The sequence below is a fragment of the Hoplias malabaricus genome, chromosome 9, assembly GCF_029633855.1.
Source record: "Hoplias malabaricus isolate fHopMal1 chromosome 9, fHopMal1.hap1, whole genome shotgun sequence".
NCBI lineage: Eukaryota > Metazoa > Chordata > Actinopteri > Characiformes > Erythrinidae > Hoplias > Hoplias malabaricus.
In genome coordinates, this window is record NC_089808.1 from 40,379,647 (window position 1) to 40,400,177 (window position 20,531).

At 47.8% G+C, this 20,531-nt stretch overlaps 1 protein-coding gene across 5 annotated transcripts in view; it reads right to left on the reverse strand.

Annotated features, from left to right (window-relative positions):
- The window catches only part of dars2 (aspartyl-tRNA synthetase 2, mitochondrial), a 36,169-nt gene that overhangs the window by 9,599 nt on the left and 6,039 nt on the right, over positions 1-20,531 (reverse strand). For all 5 annotated transcript variants that reach the window (XM_066681516.1, XM_066681514.1, XM_066681513.1 and 2 more), the window contains 11 exons: positions 19,735-19,801; positions 19,105-19,200; positions 17,787-17,882; positions 17,348-17,471; positions 17,223-17,269; positions 15,104-15,210; positions 14,744-14,813; positions 14,320-14,499; positions 13,214-13,321; positions 12,016-12,078; positions 4,478-4,630 (listed from right to left, as the gene is read on the reverse strand). In XM_066681516.1, the coding sequence (XP_066537613.1) occupies positions 4,478-4,630; positions 12,016-12,078; positions 13,214-13,321; positions 14,320-14,499; positions 14,744-14,813; positions 15,104-15,210; positions 17,223-17,269; positions 17,348-17,471; positions 17,787-17,882; positions 19,105-19,200; positions 19,735-19,801 (1,111 nt within the window). The remainder of the gene's footprint in view (positions 1-4,477; positions 4,631-12,015; positions 12,079-13,213; positions 13,322-14,319; positions 14,500-14,743; positions 14,814-15,103; positions 15,211-17,222; positions 17,270-17,347; positions 17,472-17,786; positions 17,883-19,104; positions 19,201-19,734; positions 19,802-20,531) is intronic.

Below are 20,531 nucleotides of genomic sequence, written 5' to 3' on the forward strand. Positions count from 1 at the left end.
TTCGACCGAGTCTCTCCAATCACAGCACAGCAAATGTCCCGCCCTTCGACCGAGTCTCTCCAATCACAGCCCAGCAAATGTCCTGCCCTTTGACCAAGTCTCTCCAATCACAGCACTGCAAATGTCCCACCCCTTCGACCGAGTCTCTCCAATCACAGCACCGCAAATGTCCCGCCTGTTTGGCAGAGTCTCTCCAATCACAGCCCAGCAAATGTCCCGCCCCTTCGTCAGAGTCTCTCCAATCACAGCACCGCAAATGTCCCGCCTCTTCGACCGAGTCTCTCCAATCACAGCCCAGCAAATGTCCTGCCCTTTGACCAAGTCTCTCCAATCACAGCACCGCAAATGTCCCGCCTGTTTGGCAGAGTCTCTCCAATCACAGCCCAGCAAATGTCCCGCCCCTTCGACCGAGTCTCTCCAATCACAGCAACGCAAATGTCCTGCCCCTTCGACTGAGTCTCTCCAATCACAGTACAGCAAATGTCCCGCCCTTTTGACCGAGTCTCTCCAATCACAGCACTGCAAATGTCCCGCCCCTTCAACCGAGTCTCTCCAATCACAGCACAGCAAATGTCACGCCCTTCGACTGAGTCTCTCCAATCACAGCACATGTCCCGCCCCTTCGACTGAGTCTCTCCAATCTAAGCACCGCAAATGTCCCGCCCCTTCGTCAGAGTCTCTCCAATCACAGCACAGCAAATGTCCCGCCCCTTCGACCGAGTCTCTCCAATCACAGCACAGCAAATGTCCCGCCCCTTCGACCAAGTCTCTCCAATCACAGCACTGCAAATGTCCCACCCCTTCGACCGAGTCTCTCCAATCACAGCACAGCAAATGTCCCGCCCTTCGACCGAGTCTCTCCAATCACAGCCCAGCAAATGTCCTGCCCTTTGACCAAGTCTCTCCAATCACAGCACTGCAAATGTCCCACCCCTTCGACCGAGTCTCTCCAATCACAGCACCGCAAATGTCCCGCCTGTTTGGCAGAGTCTCTCCAATCACAGCCCAGCAAATGTCCCGCCCCTTCGTCAGAGTCTCTCCAATCACAGCACCGCAAATGTCCCGCCTCTTCGACCGAGTCTCTCCAATCACAGCCCAGCAAATGTCCTGCCCTTTGACCAAGTCTCTCCAATCACAGCACCGCAAATGTCCTGCCTGTTTGGCAGAGTCTCTCCAATCACAGCCCAGCAAATGTCCCGCCCCTTCGACCGAGTCTCTCCAATCACAGCAACGCAAATGTCCTGCCCCTTCGACTGAGTCTCTCCAATCACAGTACAGCAAATGTCCCGCCCTTTTGACCGAGTCTCTCCAATCACAGCACCGCAAATGTCCCGCCCTTTTGACCGAGTCTTTCCAATCACAGCACCGCAAATGTCCCGCCCTTTTGACCGAGTCTCTCCAATCACAGCCCAGCAAATGTCCTGCCCTTCGACCGAGTCTCTCCAATCACAGCATAGCAAATGTCCCGCCCCTTCGACCGAGTCTCTCCAATCACAGCACAGCAAATTTCCCGCCCTTTGACCAAGTCTCTCCAATCCAGCACAGCAAATGTCCCGCCCTTCGACTGAGTCTCTCCAATCACAGCATAGCAAATGTCCCGCCCCTTCGATCGAGTCTCTCCAATCACAGCACCGTAAATGTCCCGCCCCTTCGACCGAGTCTCTCCAATCACAGCAACGCAAATGTCCTGCTCCTTCGACGGAGTCTCTCCAATCACAGCACAGCAAATGTCCCGCCCCTTCGACCGAGTCTCTCCAATCACAGCACCGTAAATGTCCCGCCCCTTTGACCGAGTCTCTCCAATCACAGCAACGCAAATGTCCTGCCCCTTCGACTGAGTCTCTCCAATCACAGTACAGCAAACGTTCCGCCCTTTTGACCGAGTCTCTCCAATCACAGCACAGCAAATGTCACGCCCTTCGACTGAGTCTCTCCAATCACAGCACATGTCCCGCCCCTTCGACTGAGTCTCTCTAATCACAGCACAGCAAATGTCCCGCCCCTTCGACTGAGTCTCTCCAACCACAGCACTGCAAATGTCCTGCCCCTTCGACTGAGTCTCTCCAATCACAGTACAGCAAATGTTCCGCCCTTTTGACCGAGTCTCTCCAATCACAGCACAGCAAATGTCACGCCCTTCGACTGAGTCTCTCCAATCACAGCACATGTCCCGCCCCTTCGACTGAGTCTCTCTAATCACAGCACAGCAAATGTCCCGCCCCTTCGACTGAGTCTCTCCAACCACAGCACTGCAAATGTCCCGCCCCTTCGACCGAGTCTCTCCAATCACAGCACAGCAAATGTCCCGCCCTTCGACTGAGTCTCTCCAATCACAGCACTGCAAATGTCCCGCGCTTCGACTGAGTCTCTCCAATCACAGCACAGCAAATGTCCCGCCCCTTCGACCGAGTCTCTCCAATCACAGCACTGCAAATGTCCCGCCCTTTGACTGAGTCTCTCCAATCACAGCAGCACATGTCCCGCCCCTTCAACCGAGTCTCTCCAATCACAGCACAGCAAATGCCCCGCCCCTTCGACCGAGTCTCTCCTATCACAGCACAGCAAATGTCCCGCCCCTTCGACCGAGTCTCTCCAATCACAGCACAGCAAATGTCCCGCCCTTCGACTGAGTCTCTCCAATCACAGCACAGCAAATGTCCCGCCCCTTCGACCGAGTCTCTCCAATCACAGCACCGCAAATGTCCCGCCTCTTTGACCGAGTCTCTCCAATCACAGCCCAGGAAATGTCCCGCCCCTTCGACTGAGTCTCTCCAATCACAGCCTAGCAAATGTCCCGCCTCATTGACCGAGTCTCTCCAATCACAGCCCAGGAAATGTCCCGCCCCTTCGACTGAGTCTCTCCAATCACAGCCCAGCAAATGTCCCGCCTCATTGACCGAGTCTCTCCAATCACAGCAACGCAAATGTCCCGCCCCTTCGACTGAGTCTCTCCAATCACAGCACAGCACATGTCCCGCCCTTCGACTGAGTCTCTCCAATCACAGCACAGCAAATGTCCCGCCCTTCGACCGAGTCTCTCCAATCACAGCACAGCAAATGCCCCGCCCCTTCGACCGAGTCTCTCCAATCACAGCACCGCAAATGTCCCGCCTCTTTGACCGAGTCTCTCCAATCACAGCCCAGGAAATATCCCCCCCCCTTCGACTGAGTCTCTCCAATCACAGCCCAGCAAATGTCCCGCCTCATTGACCGAGTCTCTCCAATCACAGCCCAGGAAATGTCCCGCCCCTTCGACTGAGTCTCTCCAATCACAGCCCAGCAAATGTCCCGCCTCATTGACCGAGTCTCTCCAATCACAGCACAGCACATGTCCCGCCCTTCGACTGAGTCTCTCCAATCACAGCACAGCACATGTCCCGCCCTTTGACTGAGTCTCTCCAATCACAGCACAGCAAATGTCCCGCCCCTTCGACCGAGTCTCTCCAATCACAGCACTGCAAATGTCCCGCCCTTCGACTGAGTCTCTCCAATCACAGCACAGCAAATGTCCCGCCCCTTCGAACGAGTCTCTCCAATCACAGCCCAGCAAATGTCCCGCCTCATTGACCGAGTCTCTCCAATCACAGCAACGCAAATGTCCCGCCCCTTCGACTGAGTCTCTCCAATCACAGCACAGCACATGTCCCGCCCTTCGACTGAGTCTCTCCAATCACAGCACAGCACATGTCCCGCCCTTTGACTGAGTCTCTCCAATCACAGCACAGCAAATGTCCCGCCCCTTCGACCGAGTCTCTCCAATCACAGCACTGCAAATGTCCCGCCCTTCGACTGAGTCTCTCCAATCACAGCACAGCAAATGTCCCGCCCCTTCGAACGAGTCTCTCCAATCACAGCCCAGCAAATGTCCCACCTCTTTGACCGAGTCTCTCCAATCACAGCCCAGCAAATGTCCCGCCCCTTCGACTGAGTCTCTCCAATCACAGCCCAGCAAATGTCCCGCCCCTTCGAACGAGTCTCTCCAATCACAGCCCAGCAAATGTCCCGCCCCTTCGAACGAGTCTCTCCAATCACAGCCCAGCAAATGTCCCGCCCCTTCGACTGAGTCTCTCCAATCACAGCAACGCAAATGTCCCGCCCTTCGACTGAGTCTCTCCAATCACAGCACAGTACAGCTCAGAAATATAGACATCTTTATTGGGAGCATGTTTCATATGTAAAAGTAAATATTGACACAGATTTCTTTTAGTGGATTCCAATGAACCAAATATTAACATGATTTTAACATGAGGTCACTATGTACATAAGCACCCCACACCTAACACACTCTCAGTGTCCCTGCATAACGACTGTGAACCTGCCTCAGGTAAATACCTTTCATTTGGAATTAGAAGTGACCCAGAGAAATGACATTTCCACAGCGAGTGGAGTCCAGCGGCCTTTGATGTGTTTGACAGAGCACTAATGAAGCTAAAGTGTGTGAGTGGGTGTGTGTGTGTGTGGTTCAGATGTTACCCACCACTGCCTCCTGTGCTCCAGCGCTGACCAGCAGCAGATCTCCAGCCCCAGCTCCAGTGGTCTGCAGGAGCTGCTGCATCACAGCGTCCGTCATCAACCGAGCGAGAGGAGTCTTCACCGAGCCGTCTGCCCTCACCAGCACAACGCTCACCTCCTGCAGAGAGGGAGAGAGGGAATTCATTCATTCATTCATTTATAGCTTTACAGTGTTCAGGGTCTCATTGGATCTACCCAGAGACACACACTCACCCAGTCACTCACACCTGAGGAGAATGTCACACACTCACCGTGTCACTCACTCACACCTGAGGACAATTTCACACATTCACTCACTCACAACTGAGGACAATTTCACCCATTCACCCAGTCACTCACTCACACACCTGAGGGAAATTTCACCCATTCACCCAGTCACTCACTCAGACCTGAGGACAATTTCACACATTCACCCAGTCACACTCACACACCTGAGGACAATTTTACACACTCACCCAGTCACGCACTCATACCTGAGGACAAATTCACCCATTCACCCACACACCTGAGGACAAATTCACCCACTCACCCAGTCACTCACACACCTGAGGACAAATTCACCCATTCACCCACTCAGACCTGAGGACAATTTCACCCATTCACCCAGTCACTCACTCACACCTGAGGACAAATTCACACACTCACCCAGTCACTCACTCACACCTGAGGACAATTTCACCTATTCACTTACTCACACCTGAGGACAATTTCACAAATTCACCCAGTCACTCACTCACACACCTGAGGACAATTTCACCCATTCACTTACTCACACCTGAGGACAATTTCACAAATTCACCCAGTCACTCACTCACACACCTGAGGACAATTTCACACACTAACCCAGTCACGCACTCATACCTGAGGACAAATTCACACACTCACCCAGTCACTCACTCAGACCTGAGGACAATTTCACACACTCACTCAGTCCCTCACACACACAACTGTATAAGGCGTATTAGACAGGGTTTAAACCCCAGACTCTGCAGCTGCCCATGGTGTGAAAACCTGCCAGAAGTGTTTTAACTCCTTTCTAGTTAGTGTTCTCCTCTGAGTGTGTTGAGCTTTAGATGATTATTTAAAGTAATGACAGAAAATAACCTTCACACAACAAAGTGTAAAGCGTTTTTTTTTTTTCTTTTTAAACTGGCACAAGCAGTTCAGAGAGTGAACAAAAACAACCCTCTCTCTCCTCCACTAACACACACTCTTCTTGGTGTGGAAACAGAGAAAGCGTCACTTTACTTTGTGAAGAGAGAGAGCTTGATAAGTCGACATAAAGCGCGCAAATGACATGAGACAGCACATCACTGCATGACTCACTTCAGACGCAAACGCCAGGGGCGCAGAGTGAATGAGATGAAACAGACACTTGACACGTTTCGTGTGAAATCACTGGGTTCCTCGCGGATCCTGGAGCCTCGGCAGGGGGAGGTATCAAAGATGCACTTAAGATTTGTGCGGTGAAGACGTTACAGTTGTATTAACTTAGTCACGAGAGTCTGATTAAGCGTTTAAGAGGTTCTCCTGTTCCGTTGTTCTGAAAATAAGATAAAAATAAATGACATCCATATTGCACTGAGGAGATTATAATGTAATATATTTGTTTCTCTACAGCTTTAAATACATTTATGGAGGATTAGAGACTGTGAGGACATGCAAATCCTTTTGTGTGTGTGTGTATAATTCTACACAATCAGCCTAATATTGTTTAGGTCCAACTGGTGCCATCACAACAGCTCTGACCCATTGAGGCATGAACTCCTTAGGGCCTCTGAAGGTCCCGCTGTCTCTGGCACCAAGACGTTGTGGACTGATACTTTAATCCCTGTATTAAAGTCTGGATCAGACTTTCCCTCAGTTCCCCGATGTCGGGTTCAGATCTGGAGAACCTGGAGGTCTAGTTAGCATCATGAACTTTATATCATGCTCCTCAAACCATGCCTGAACGGTATTGCCGGACGATATGAGCGCAAATCAATATCACGATTAATTGTACATTTTACCATGATTATGATTATTCATTCATTCATTCATTATCTGTAAGCGCTTATCCAATTCAGGGTCGCAGTGGGTCCAGAGCCTACCTGGAATCATTGGGCGCAAGGCGGGAATACACCCTGGAGGGCGCGCCAGTCCTTCACAGGGCAACACACACACTCACACCTACGGACACTTTTGAGTCGCCAATCCACCTACCAACGTGTGCTTTTGGAATGTGGGAGGAAACTGGCGCACCCAGAGGAAACCCATGCAGACACAGAGAGAACACACCACACTCCTCACAGACAGTCACCCGTAGGAAACCCACGCAGACACAGGGAGAACACACCACACTCCTCACAGACAGTCACCCGGAAGAAACCCATGCAGACACAGAGAGAACACGCCACACTCCTCACAGACAGTCACCCGGAGCGGGAATCGAACCCACAACCTCCAGGCCCCTGGAGCCGTGTGACTGCGACACTACCTGCTGTGCCACCGTGCCGCCCTGATTACGATTAATGAACAATTATTGTGTTCAGCGTTTACATTTGACCTCTTTTTGTTCAGTGTCGTTATAATTAATTAAAGTCAAAAGCAAAACACGTCCAAACCACTGACACTGTGTTTTTCTTTGGTACGAGCTCGAGTCGCTTGGTCGGCCTCAGTGTTTAGGTGGCTTCCATGTGGCAGATAGGGGGCAGAATCACGTGACTGCAGCTTGGTAGCGGGGTTTTAAAGGGACAGTGGGGACATAACAGAATAACAATAATTGATATAATAGTTATAGACAAAATTAGAAATTAGAAATTCTGACTGTCGATTCTGATTAATTTTTGATGAATTGTCCAGCTTTTTACTGTGTTTACAGTGTGACATGGAGCATGAAGGTAGTATTTTTACCTTAAAATTACCGCCTCAAAATCACTGTGATGCTCAACTGAGCTGTAAGAAGGAGAACAGAGCCTCTGTCTTTGATACTCCAGACTCAGCACTGCAGAAACTGCACTATGTAAATTCTGGAGGATTTAAAGACAGTGCTGTAAAAGTGAATTACACTCTGCAACTCTAGGGGGAGCCCAGGAGTAATATACCAAATCTCACCTAGAGTTCTCTTAAGGTATTTACATGGTGCCTCCCTGTTGGCAACATTCCTGTGAGGGTTTGATTGCATTCGGCCATGTAATCGTCAGTGAGGTCAGATTCTGATGCTGGATGTTTAACTCCGAATGAACCATTGCTCCGAATCATCCCAAAGGTGTTGGATGGAGCTCCATCACTGCACAGTGCACACACATTGACTTCTCCAAAGAGAAGGGGTAGTGGGGGGTCTTTATACTCTCCTAGTCAACACTTGGAATTAGTGCTGGACGATAGGGCCAAAATTTATATCATGATATATTCTTTAGTTTCTGTCGATAGGATATAATTCCGATATCGTTACGAACAATAAAAAAGACACAGGATAACAGCCAGCAAGATACAAGAAACATGACATCACAGACCTAAACGTTTGGCTTTGTCAATATTATTATATGTTAAAATATATAGGGACCTGTAATGAACGGCAGTCAATGATAGAAGGTGTAAATAATGTGTATCGAAATGCTGAAAATGTGTTTCAAATGCTTATATTGCGATATACAGGGTGGGCCGTTTATATGGATACACTTTAATAAAATGGGAATGGTTGGTGATATTAACTTCCAGTTTGTGGCACATTAGTATATGGGAGGGGGGAAACGTTTCAAGATGGGTGCTGACCATGGCAGCCATTTTGAAGTCGGCCATTTTGGATCCAACTTTTGTTTTTTCAATGGGAAGAGGGTCATGTGACACCTCAAACTTATTGGGAATCTCACAAGAAAAACAACGATTTGCTTGGTTTTAACGTAACATCATTCTTTCATGAGTTATTTACATGTTTCTGACCACTTATGTTCAAAGTGCTGCCCATTGTGTTGGATTGTCAATGCAAACCTCTTCTCCCACTCTTCAAACACTGATAGCAACACCACAGGAAAAATGCTAGCACAGTCCTCCAGTCTCCGTAGTTTCAGGTGCTGCACATATCTTCACAGCATTAGACAATTGCCTTCAGATGACCCCAAGGATAAAAGTCTAAGGGAGTCAGATCGGGAGACCTTGGGGACCATTCAACTGGCCCACGACGACCAATCCACTTTCCAGGAAACTGTTCATCTAGGAATGCTCGAACCTGACACCCATAATGTGGTGTTGCACCATCTCGCTGGAAAAACTCAGGGAAAGTGCCAGCTTCAGTGCATTAAGAGGAAAACACATCATCATGTAGCAATTTCACAAATCCAGTGGCCTTGAGGTTTCCATTGATGAAGAGTGGCCCCACTATCTTTGTATCCCATATACCACACCATACCATCAAGATGTGCAGCACCTGAAACTATGGATACTGGAAGCCAACTTTAAAATGGCCGCCATGGTCACCACCCATCTTGAAAAGTCCCCTCCCATATCCTAATGTGCCACAAACAGGAAGTTAATATCACCAACCATTCCCATTTTATTAAGGTGTATCCATATAAATGGCCCACCCTCAACATGGATATTGCATTACTGTCCAGCCCTACTGGAATTGAGCATGGCTCATGTGTAGCTGCTCCAGAGTGTCACATTTCATTTCCTGCTTTTCTAGAGTTGATAACCTATAGGAGGGTGTCCGCAGTGGTCCTTCGTAAAGGATGGGAATGCAGGAATCACAAAAGGCGTCTGTAAAAATTAAGGTATATTTTGACATTACGATGAATACATTTGTTTGTAGAATCTTTAAAAAGCTACGCGCTGTTTGTTACAGTCCAGTGAAGCTCATTTTTATTATTTGAGTTATTTTATTCTCTAATTCCCCAACTGATCATGAGCAGAACCGATCAATTGCTAATTATTAGCGGCAGCTTTAATGAATCATTGTTTTAGCCGCTACGTTTCTGCCTCAATGGTTAATTTCATCTTCCATTTACTGGAGAGCTCTCCTCATTGATCTCAGATACCACCCCCCAAATCAGCACCGACTAATGCACACCGAGGGAGCACTCACATCACCCTCTGTGTATCTCCATATCACACCTGTCCTCTGGGTACCTTAGTCTTAGATGGGTTCTTTGAATAAATGTAATTCAGCACATTTCTAGACACTCAAAGCGCTTTACATTTTTTGGGGGGACATTAGGGATGCGCCTCAGCCGCCACCGATGTTCGGCATCCACTATTTATGAATTCTACTTCTTCCCTAAAGGCTCCACATGACACTGTCCCTGACTGAACACTCTTGTGGAAAAGCGTGGAAAACGTGAGGATTTTAATGAGCAAGATGTAAACAAACAGATAAAGTAACTGTGAGATAACTTTTTCTTTTCATATCTTTGAATTAGGGCTGGACAATGATTTAATAGCAATATTTATCACAATATAAAATGTTTCAATAACGATATGATTTTTAAACATTCATTCATTCATTATGAATTCATCATTCGCACATTCATCCAGTCCCTACACACACAAACACACACACACACCTGTGGACAATTTCACACGCTCATCCAGTCCATCACACACACACACACACACACACACACAGACAATTTCACACAGCCAACATGTGTCTGGATTGTGGGAGGGTAACTGAAGCACCCAGAAGAAACCCACACAGACACAGGGAGAACACATCACACTTCTCACAGACAGTCGCCCGGAGGAAACCCACGCAGACACAGGGAGAACACACCACACTCCTCACAGACAGTCGCCCGGAGGAAACCCACGCAGACACAGGGAGAACACACCACACTCCTCACAGACAATCACCCGGAGGAAACCCACGCAGACACAGGGAGAACACACCACACTCCTCACAGACAGTCACCCGGAGGAAACCCACGCAGACACAGAGAGAACACACCACACTCCTCACAGACAATCACCCGGAGGAAACCCACACAGACACAGGGAGAACACACCACACTCCTCACAGACAGTCACCCAGAGGAAACCCACACAGACACAGGGAGAACACACCACACTCCTCACAGACAGTCACCCAGAGGAAACCCACACAGACACAGGGAGAACACACCACACTCCTCACAGACAGTCACCCGGAGGAAACCCACGCAGACACAGGGAGAACACACCACACTCCTCACAGACAGTCACCCGGAGGAAACCCACGCAGACACAGAGAGAACACACCACACTCCTCACAGACAATCACCCGGAGGAAACCCACGCAGACACAGGGAGAACACACCACACTCCTCACAGACAGTCACCCAGAGGAAACCCACACAGACACAGGGAGAACACACCACACTCCTCACAGACAGTCACCCAGAGGAAACCCACACAGACACAGGGAGAACACACCACACTCCTCACAGACAGTCACCCGGAGGAAACCCACGCAGACACAGAGAGAACACACCACAATCCTCACAGACAGTCACCCGGAGGAAACCCACGCAGACACAGGGAGAACACACCACACTCCTCACAGACAGTCACCCGGAGGAAATCCACACAGACACAGGGAGAACACACCACACTCCTCACAGACAGTCACCCGGAGGAAACCCATGCAGACACAGGGAGAACACACCACACTCCTCACAGACAGTCACCTGGAGGAAACCCACGCAGACACAGAGAGAACACACCACAATCCTCACAGACAGTCACCCGGAGGAAACCCACGCAGACACAGAGAGAACACACAACACTCCTCACAGACAGTCACCCCGAGGTGGGGATCGAACGCAGGGCTCCATCCCAGTGATGACAAACTGAACTGTGATGCAGATGTGTTCATGGTAATAATGAGATGTAGTTCCGTCAATAATAACATTAATAATAATAATAATAATAATAATAACTGAATGTTTTCCGTTCATCGGCGTATGACGTATCTGTGACCTCGCATGTGTCAGGCACCTGATGGATGAAGTTTGCAACTGAACGACACATTAGTTAATCCTCCAGGAGCAGAGTTTGCACTATATATTTATTCCCTAAACATCCCCAGAGTGAAAGCCACTGGCCTCAGCACCTCCGCCCAAATTACCTGCATAATTACCATCTCATTACAAACAGATAATTGCAAAAGGAGGAACCATTATCAGCCATTAATTAATTATTCAACAAAGCAGGGCAAATCACCACGGACTACAAATTATGGGTGTGTGCTTATCATTTGTGTGTGTGTGTGTGTGAGATGAAGATACTCTGTATTTATCATTCCTTTTCTATCCGTGAGTTAGGGGCCTCCACCACAAATCGAGCCTGAGGTCTACCCTTGCCTGGGGGTAAGTGCGCCATATGCTGTGCTTGATGCTTTTACCGCGCTATCATCCTGCCTCGTGGATTACCTTTCAGATAAATATTTCATGAGAGCTGTCTGTATCTGTGTGCCGTGTGCATTCTAAATGCTGCTGATGCTCCAGGAGAAAGAGAGAGAGAATAAAGAGAGAGAGAAAGAGAACTCACCTGGTCAAATTGAGTCTTGGCGGTTTGCTTCAGTGCCTCCACGTCCTTGCCCTTCAAGTGTTTCTGAAAATGCAAAACAAGCGCATGCAAATCAGCTCCCGGCGAAGCCCCCTGTGTTTACTCTCATGTGCCTCTTACACAATGTGGAGGTTCGTGGCAGTTTGTAAATATTTGCGCGATGCCTGGGAGAGCGCGTTTACATTAGCGTTATCTTAACGCTGCAGACGTCGCTGGGTGCGTGAGCGCTCGCAGAACAGAGGCTCGTGGAAATCTCCGCACTGATCTCTGTAGAAGTCGCAAACAGCAATTCTCAAACACACATTTACAGCGTAAATAGACGCCGTTTCTCTGTGAATATTAAAGCGAATGTTATATATTACAGTGCAATGTAAAGCCCTGTAACGTTCACTCCACTAACTCCATCATCAAACACAGTGCCGAGGAAGAGAGAGAGAGAGAGAGAGAGAGACCACCCATTAACGTCAACAGCAGGTTCCTTTTTCGGAAGATATTATTTTTGAGGAGATTAAATACAAAACAAAAGAAAAACTAGAAATTAAAGGAGTTTTAAAAAACGATAAAAGTCAAAGAGAATATAAATAGATCACCACCCAGCCCTAACATCAAAGCCACCTCCTTGTTTCTACACTCACTGCATTTCTCTCAGTAGATCTACAATTACGAACTCTAGCCCCCCCGTTTCCCCCTGTTCCTCAGCGCTCAGGACCCCCACAGAGCAGGTGTGATGTGGTGGTGGATCATTCTCAGCGCTGCAGTGACACTGACGTGGTGGTGCTGTGTTAGTGTGTGTTGTGCTGGTGTAGAGTGGATCAGACACAGCAGTGCTGCTGGAGTTTTTAAACCCCTGAGAATGATCCAGAACTTAAACCACACCCACTCTGTGAGGGTCCTGATCACTGAGGAACAGGGTGAAAACAAAGAAAAAGAAAGAGAGGCAAAGAAAAAATGTGTGAATAACGTGTTCAGTGTTTGGACCGAGAAAGAAATAAAAGAAGGGTGGTCTCTAACATTCGCTCAGCGCTGTGTCTGTGGACGGCTCCACGATTCAGGAGCAGTCTCATCCGTCTTTGACTAATTTCCAGACAGAGGCACAGCTGGACAGAGTCAGAAGTTTCTCGGAGTGAGATGACTCAGCGTCGGAGGAGAAAGAGCGAGAGCAGGGGTCTCGTCTACTCACGGCTCCTTCTGGAACACAGATGGCCTGGACACAGCCGCCTGGCCGGACCATCGCTTCCCTGATGAAGTCAATCTGCGTGTCCTGGAACGTCTGGGTGACATCCACCAGCTACACACACGCACACACACACACACACACACACACACACACACACACACACCATAACCTCCATTACCCGATAGAATCTTGCAATAATGAGACACTTGGAGAATCATTAACAAAGACCGAACTCATACACAACACAGAATAAGAAACTCCAGCCTCACAGAGTCGTGACTTCCACTTTTTAACAAACATTTACCAACTGAAAACTCTCTTTAACGCAGGGCATCTACGGATAGTCACGACCTCCTGAACGGCTACGTTACAAGTGGATTTTAAAGGGTTGATATCCCAAATATTTAAATAGCGGCAATGTAACTGAATGGTGTTGGTAAAGTAACGGCACATCTCACTGATCTAATCCCTCCCACTGCATCGTACTCAGCCCTTTCACTAAAAGGGTACGCGGTAAATGCATATGGTCTCTGTCCAATTAAAAACATGTATCTCCCAAAATATCACCTTTACAGGAGAAGGAAAATAAACCTGTCCTAACTGTCAGTGGAAATGAAAGTAAAAGATTTATTCCAAATAATTTCGGAGCGTTTCTATTGGTTCATTCCTCATGAAGAGCTGCTGGGTTCGAGTGATGTAGTGATGTCATTTGCCGGTAACCGCTGCGTACAGCATTCATTCTTTAATCATCATTACACTTTCCATTTGTTCCGTTTGTTTGATTTCTACCCCATATTTGTATCTCTTTTGTGCTCCTGGGGCTCCCCCTAGTGTAAGTCATGTTCACAGCACTCCACAGAAATCAATGTGGAGGTGGAGGGAAGTGGGGGTTGGTTTCCTACCTCCTCCTGAAGTTACACAGAGACGTTTCTGCAGTGCTGAGCCCAGAATGACAGAGGCTCTATAGCATCACAGTCATTTTGAAGCTGTCATTACATTGTTTTCCTTTAATCGTAGCCTTGTTTACATGCCGTATTCTCGTGCCTGAAGAGCGCTATTAAACACTGTGGAGCCCTCTGGAGGACGCGGCTGCTGGAAAACGAACATACCTTCATTCCGAATCGGGTGTCGGGTTTGTCTACTCCGTAATCCCTCACCGCCTCTTCGTAGGTCATATTGGGGAAGGGGACGCTGGGCGGCTGCTTGTCTCGGGGCCAGGAGAACTGCAGCAGGCCCTCGATCAAAGCCCTGATTCCGGCCTGCTCCACGAAGGACATCTCGATGTCCACCTGCGTGGGCAGACAGGGTCGTGTTAGAGGCGGTCGGCGCTGACCAAGGTCTCGTATTTCTTTCAATTTTTCTGCTTGTGTTTTATTCGGAGTTGGCTGAGAAGCCTATTAGCACACTGAGCGACATGTGTGGGCGGCAGAGAGACGGAGAGAGAGAGAGAGAGAGAGAGAGAGACATCATTACAAGTCGGCTCAGCATCCAGGTCAAACTGCATTCCGCTGGAGTGATGGAACAGTCCCTTACCTGCGTGAATTCGGGCTGTCTGTCGGGTTTGGAGCCTTCATCCCGGTAGCAGCGCGCCAGCTGGAAGTACCTGAGATTACAGCAGTCAAACATAAGACAAATAAGAGAGTGTCTGCGTGGGTGTGTGGAACTCCTGTAACCTCTTTAAGTCAAGGCACCTCACACTAAATCTAAACGCTCCTTTAAGAGGGCCAGGGAAAATGAACCAGCGCGATGTCTGCGCGACCCACTTCAGATAAAAGCCTCGACGGCTGCTTGTGTGTGTGTGTGTGTGTGTGTATGTGTGTGTGTGTGTGTGTGTGAGACAGGGAATGTGAAGTTTTTCAGGTTATAGCTCCACTGAAGCAGGCCTACTCTTACCGATCCAGACCTGCCACCATCAGAAGCTGTTTGAACTGCTGAGGGCTCTGCGGGAGACAGTAAAACTTCCCCGCTTCTCCGCACGGCACCACAAACTCTCGGGCTCCCTGAGAAATGAAGAGTGACAGCGGAATTTGAATACGGCCTTAACGCGGCCCTCCAGCTCACGCGTATTACAGAAATGAGATCGTAGAGGAGTGCGTAATTGTCAGAGAGATAATATACAGTCCACTGCAAATAATAGATGAGGCAGAAACTGCATCAGGATGAAAAAATACTAAATAAATACAAAATATATATTTAAAAAAAGGCCACACAACATTCAGTAAAAATGATCAAAAAACTACCTACAGCATCAGTCAGAGACGTTTCACAATATACACTGAACCATCACTGGATCAGGAACACCTATATTGTGTCTAGGGCTGGACGATACGCCCAAAATCTATATCACGATATATTTCTTAATTTCAGTCGATACGATATAATTCCGATATCGATACGAACCGTATAAAAGCTACTGAAACTTCCATGAACAAGACATCAGCCTCAAACGTAAATTCTCGGCTTTGTTAATATTAATATTTTTAAACTAACTTTAAAAATGAGTTCAACAAACTGACAACAGCGCCCCCTAATGACCGTCAGTCAGTGGCAGATGCTGTGATGTGCATTGAGTATATGAAATTATGAAAATGTGTTTAAACATCATATCATTGTTATTCAAACATTTTATACAGGGGGTCCTCGACTTACGATGTTGATCTGTTCCTACGTCGCGTCGTAAACCAATTTTCGGTGTAAGTCGGAACATACGTAAATACTGTACGTAAATAACATACTGTAAGCACTTATCCTCCTCCTAACACCTATCCTCCTCGGTCCCGAGCCGCATAACCATGTATTCCTCCGCCGCGCCGCGCACACCACACACAAAGTTCACGTTACGACGTTTACGACGCAAAACCACTTACGTCCAAACAAGGCTTTATACAGTAAATGGGAGATGTGTCGTAACCACGAAACATCGTAACTCAGGACTGACGTAACCCGAGGACCTCCTGTATTGTGATATATATTGATATTGATTTATTGTCCAGCCCTAACTGTATCTACACTCATTGTTCATTCTGTCTGCTCCACTGACCACACAGGGGCACTCTGTCGTTCTACAATTAGACTGTAGTCTATCTGTTTCTCTGCATACTTTCTTATCCCCATTTTTCACTGGTCAGGACCTACATTTAGATGCATGTGGACGGGGCTGTAATGTATTTTAAACTTTACTACACATAACAGAAAAGCTATTTTATGGCTCTTTTCCACTGCATGGAACCTACTCGACTCGACTCTTTTGCTTTTCCACTGGCTGCAGAGCGCTGATTGGCCAGAGAGACCTATCAATCACCACAAAATGCAGAGCTCCAGCACAAACCTGAAGTTACGGCAGCGTTCACAACGTCAGCTCATAACATTAGCGTGTTTTTAAAGAGGTTCAAGAGCTCTGTGGCCGACAAAAATCTCCAGCGGAAGCCGAACGTGCGACGAGGAAAACCAATCTGTGAGAACTGGGGCGCAGATCCAAAACAACAAGCAAATACACAACGAATAAACAGCGCCTGACTTTACCGCCGACGTGGTGTGGTCTTTAAAGCCTGCTTTACCCATTAGAGATGGGGTTTTGTGATGTCACCAGCTCATTTCGCGGGAGAGCTGTGCTACTGAAAAAGCGAAAAGCTAAAAGTGAGTCGAGTCGAGCCGAGCCCATGCAGTGGAAAAGCACCGTACCACTGGACTATGCATTGAATTGGGTTAAGTCAGTAACAGAGGAGCTGAGGGGGCAATCCCTTTATATGCTACATATTCCCCTGAAATTCCTCTTCATGTTATGAAACAGCCATTGTACTGACACCTAGTGGCCAGTTTTAGAGATTCTGTACTAAATCTATTATAAACATAGCCACACCCATGTGGGGGACCCACTCTATGGAGCCTAAACTGGTTCTTACCATGAATACAAAGCAGTAAATGATCATTCTCTTAAACTATTTGCTATTTTTAGTGGCCACCAGCCTCTCCCTGATTGAGTGTGGTTTCAAAAAGACGAGACGGAACCTACCCCAGGGGTCCTTTTAAACAACGTTGGGGTCTCCACATCCACAAACCCTGAAACACAAGGACAACGCCATTAACTCCCAGTCACAGAGCTGAACACTAGAGAGTGGAGATTTGTCTTTGTCTTACCGTGGAAATTGCAAAGATACTCTCTCATCTTCATCACCAGCTGTGACCTCAGTCTCAGATTGTACTGCATCTGAGACGAGCGAAGGTCAAGGTATCTGTACTGCATCCGGAGGGCCTCGGATTTCTGCCGCGAGAGAGCAAGCAGCGCCACGTCAGGCACGGGTCGGGCCCTAGCACATTTCACTGAGGTTTTACATCAATGCCGATCTCTACAAACTAAAAGGAGCCACGGCTTTTGTTTCCAGCACAGCTCTGCGGCAGGAACGTACAGCCGGTACTCGGTATTGTAAAGCCGTGTGGAGAAAAAAAGCAAGCCGCATACTAATGAGAAAACTGTGAATGCTAATTCCTCATCAACACTAAAGGCTACAAAGGGAAGCTTTCAGAGCAGTGTATGAATGTTTTCCTCCTTGTAATACACAAGGAGATTCAACCTTACCTTGACAAAGTCTTTAATCTCAAACGGCAGCTTCCGGCAGGTGTTCAGCACTTCCAAGTGCTCGGCGCACACTTCAATTTCTCCCGTGGACATGTTCTGAAAGTCGGGATAACACACACAAAAACAGGCATCTCAAAAGGCTTTCCGTTTCGGTCGCTTCATGTACGTTATAGTGAAGCGGGCTGGACGTGAGGGGCTGGGTAATTATGTTCAGACGGACTACTGTGATTATTTATGACAGATATGACGCTTGTGAACATTAATTCTCATCGCAGATTAGCAACATTTCAGTGCACAGTAAGCGTGGAACTGGAAGCGTCTATTGGAAATGTGATTGGTTAGACAGCCCTCTACTCAAGGAGCGCACAGCCGAGTTTATCTGACCTACATAAGTGTGTTTTGTGTTTTATGGATGTATCTGGGAAAAAATTAACATCTGTACATCTGCATACATTCCTCAGAGCAGGTACGAAAACTCCAGCAGCTGCTGCTGTGTCTGATCCACTCTACACCAGCACAACACACACTAACACACCACCACCACGTCAGTGTCACTGCAGCGCTGAGAATGATCCACCACCACATCACACCTGCTCTGTGGGGGTCCTGAGCGCTGAAGAACGGGGGGACATGGGGCTGACATTATGATTTTGAAACCACAGTCACGCCACTGTTACACACTGCAGCAAACAGAGTCAGAATAAAACACAACGCCCCAGGATTCATCTCTGTTTTTTGTCTGCTTTGTGTTCTATAGGTTTCCTGTCCTATGTTACTCCCGTGTGTCTCCTCTGGCCACGCCCCACACCTGGGAGATGTTTCAAGTCATGTGACCCAGCTCACATGTGATTCCTGTTAATAAAATAATAACTGAATTCAGGGAAATACTAAATGGATTGTGGATATGTCACATTTCCACTGCATGGGACCTACACCGCTCGACTCGGCACGGCTCGACTCGGTCCTGGTCCCTGGAACCAGGTACTTTTTACATCCCTGCTCAGTTCCGGTTCCAGCCGAGCCAAGTAGGTAATAAATGGTGATGTGTAAACCCTGCAGAGCCGGAGAAATGCAGAGCTCCAGCACAAACTCGCCAGTTACAGCAGCGTTCACGTTTGTTTTTTCCGACTCGCAGCTCGTAACATTCCCCCGAGGGGTTTTGAAGAGGTTCAGACGCTCCTTGGGTCGGTGGCCGGGGAAAATCTCCAGCGAAAGCCAAACGTGTAACAAGTTTTAGAACAAATAATTAGTTCCAGTTTTCCCCTGATTTAATGCTATGACATTTTGCGGTGTCCACGGAGAGATATGAGACACTGACCTTGTTCTCTTGGCCAGCCGGACGTGCCCTGACCCTTCCTTGGATCTTGACGACCGACTCGACAGACAAGCCGCAGAAAGCGCTCCTCAGCTCAGGCTTGGAAAAGAAATGGAAAAAGAGCTCAGATTAAGGGCAATCCCAGCTTTCACAGATGACAGTTAAAGGAACACACTGTCACTTTTTACCTCCAAACGTAAACAAACAATATTTATTAATGCGTTTATTTAAAATTCATACATGTTTTTCTATACAGTTCAACTAACAGAAGATTATTTTCCCTGAATTAATGAACTTAAGCTCCAAAGAGCGGGTCCCCCACATGGGGGCGGCCATGTTTTAAACAGGTTCCGTTACAGAATCTCTGACACATTCAGGCCACTAGGGGGCATAACCACTGTTTTATGATGTGAAGGAAACATACTGAAGAAAGTGACTGACTCTTCTTTTAATGTGATTGATTTATCGCAGTCAAACTGAAGATCATGATAATAATAATAATAATAATAATAATAATATATTATTATATGTGCATTTCCCAGTACCAGGGACACTCCACAATTTCAGGAAAGCTAAAAAACAAATGTAACACTCTCACAATATTACATTACAAACTGAACAGAGCAGAGCTACCTGGTCCTGAGGGATGAGCACCTGCACCAGTCCGCTGAAGTCCCTCAAAATCACAAACAGATCCTGTCTGGCATTTCAAAAGAAGAGAGAAATTACTTGAAGTGTGCACTGCATTACAGAACTACATCATGTACAATGCTGACGTCACGTGGTGTAGAAATTTAATAACATCCCCGACTTGCGGATGATACAGTAACCATACACTTTTTTCCAATGCATGGTACCTACACTACCCTGCTTTACTCGGCTATTTTTCTTCTCCATCAGTTAAATCTAGCCCTGGTCCTGGTTCTTGTTTAGTGGCTGTTCTCTCGTGGTTCAGAGCGAGTCGAGTAGGGACTAAACCGTGGCGTGTAAACCTTGCAGAGCGCTGATTGTCCAGAGAGAGTCGTCACTCTACGCCACGCAACGCAGACGACCAGCACCAACTCTCCATCTGTAAAATCTCCAGCTGCAGCAGAGATCAGGTTTGTTTTTATCCGACTCACGACGGCAGCTCGTAAAATGACGCCGTGGTCTTTTGAAGAGGTTCAAACGCTCCTTGGATCGGTGGCCGACGAAAGAATCCAGCGAGAGCTGGACGCTGCAAGAAGGAAGGAACAAACTCTACTGATCTGTCTGAACTGATGACGGAGCTGTGTTCAGTCCCAAACAACAACAACACGCCAATACACCATGAGTAAACAATGCTTAACGTTACCGCCGCCGTTGTGGTTTCCAAAGTAGAGCTGGGTAGTGTAGGTACCATGCAGTGGAAAAACGTTACGTAGTAAACACACACCCAGGTTAAACAGTGT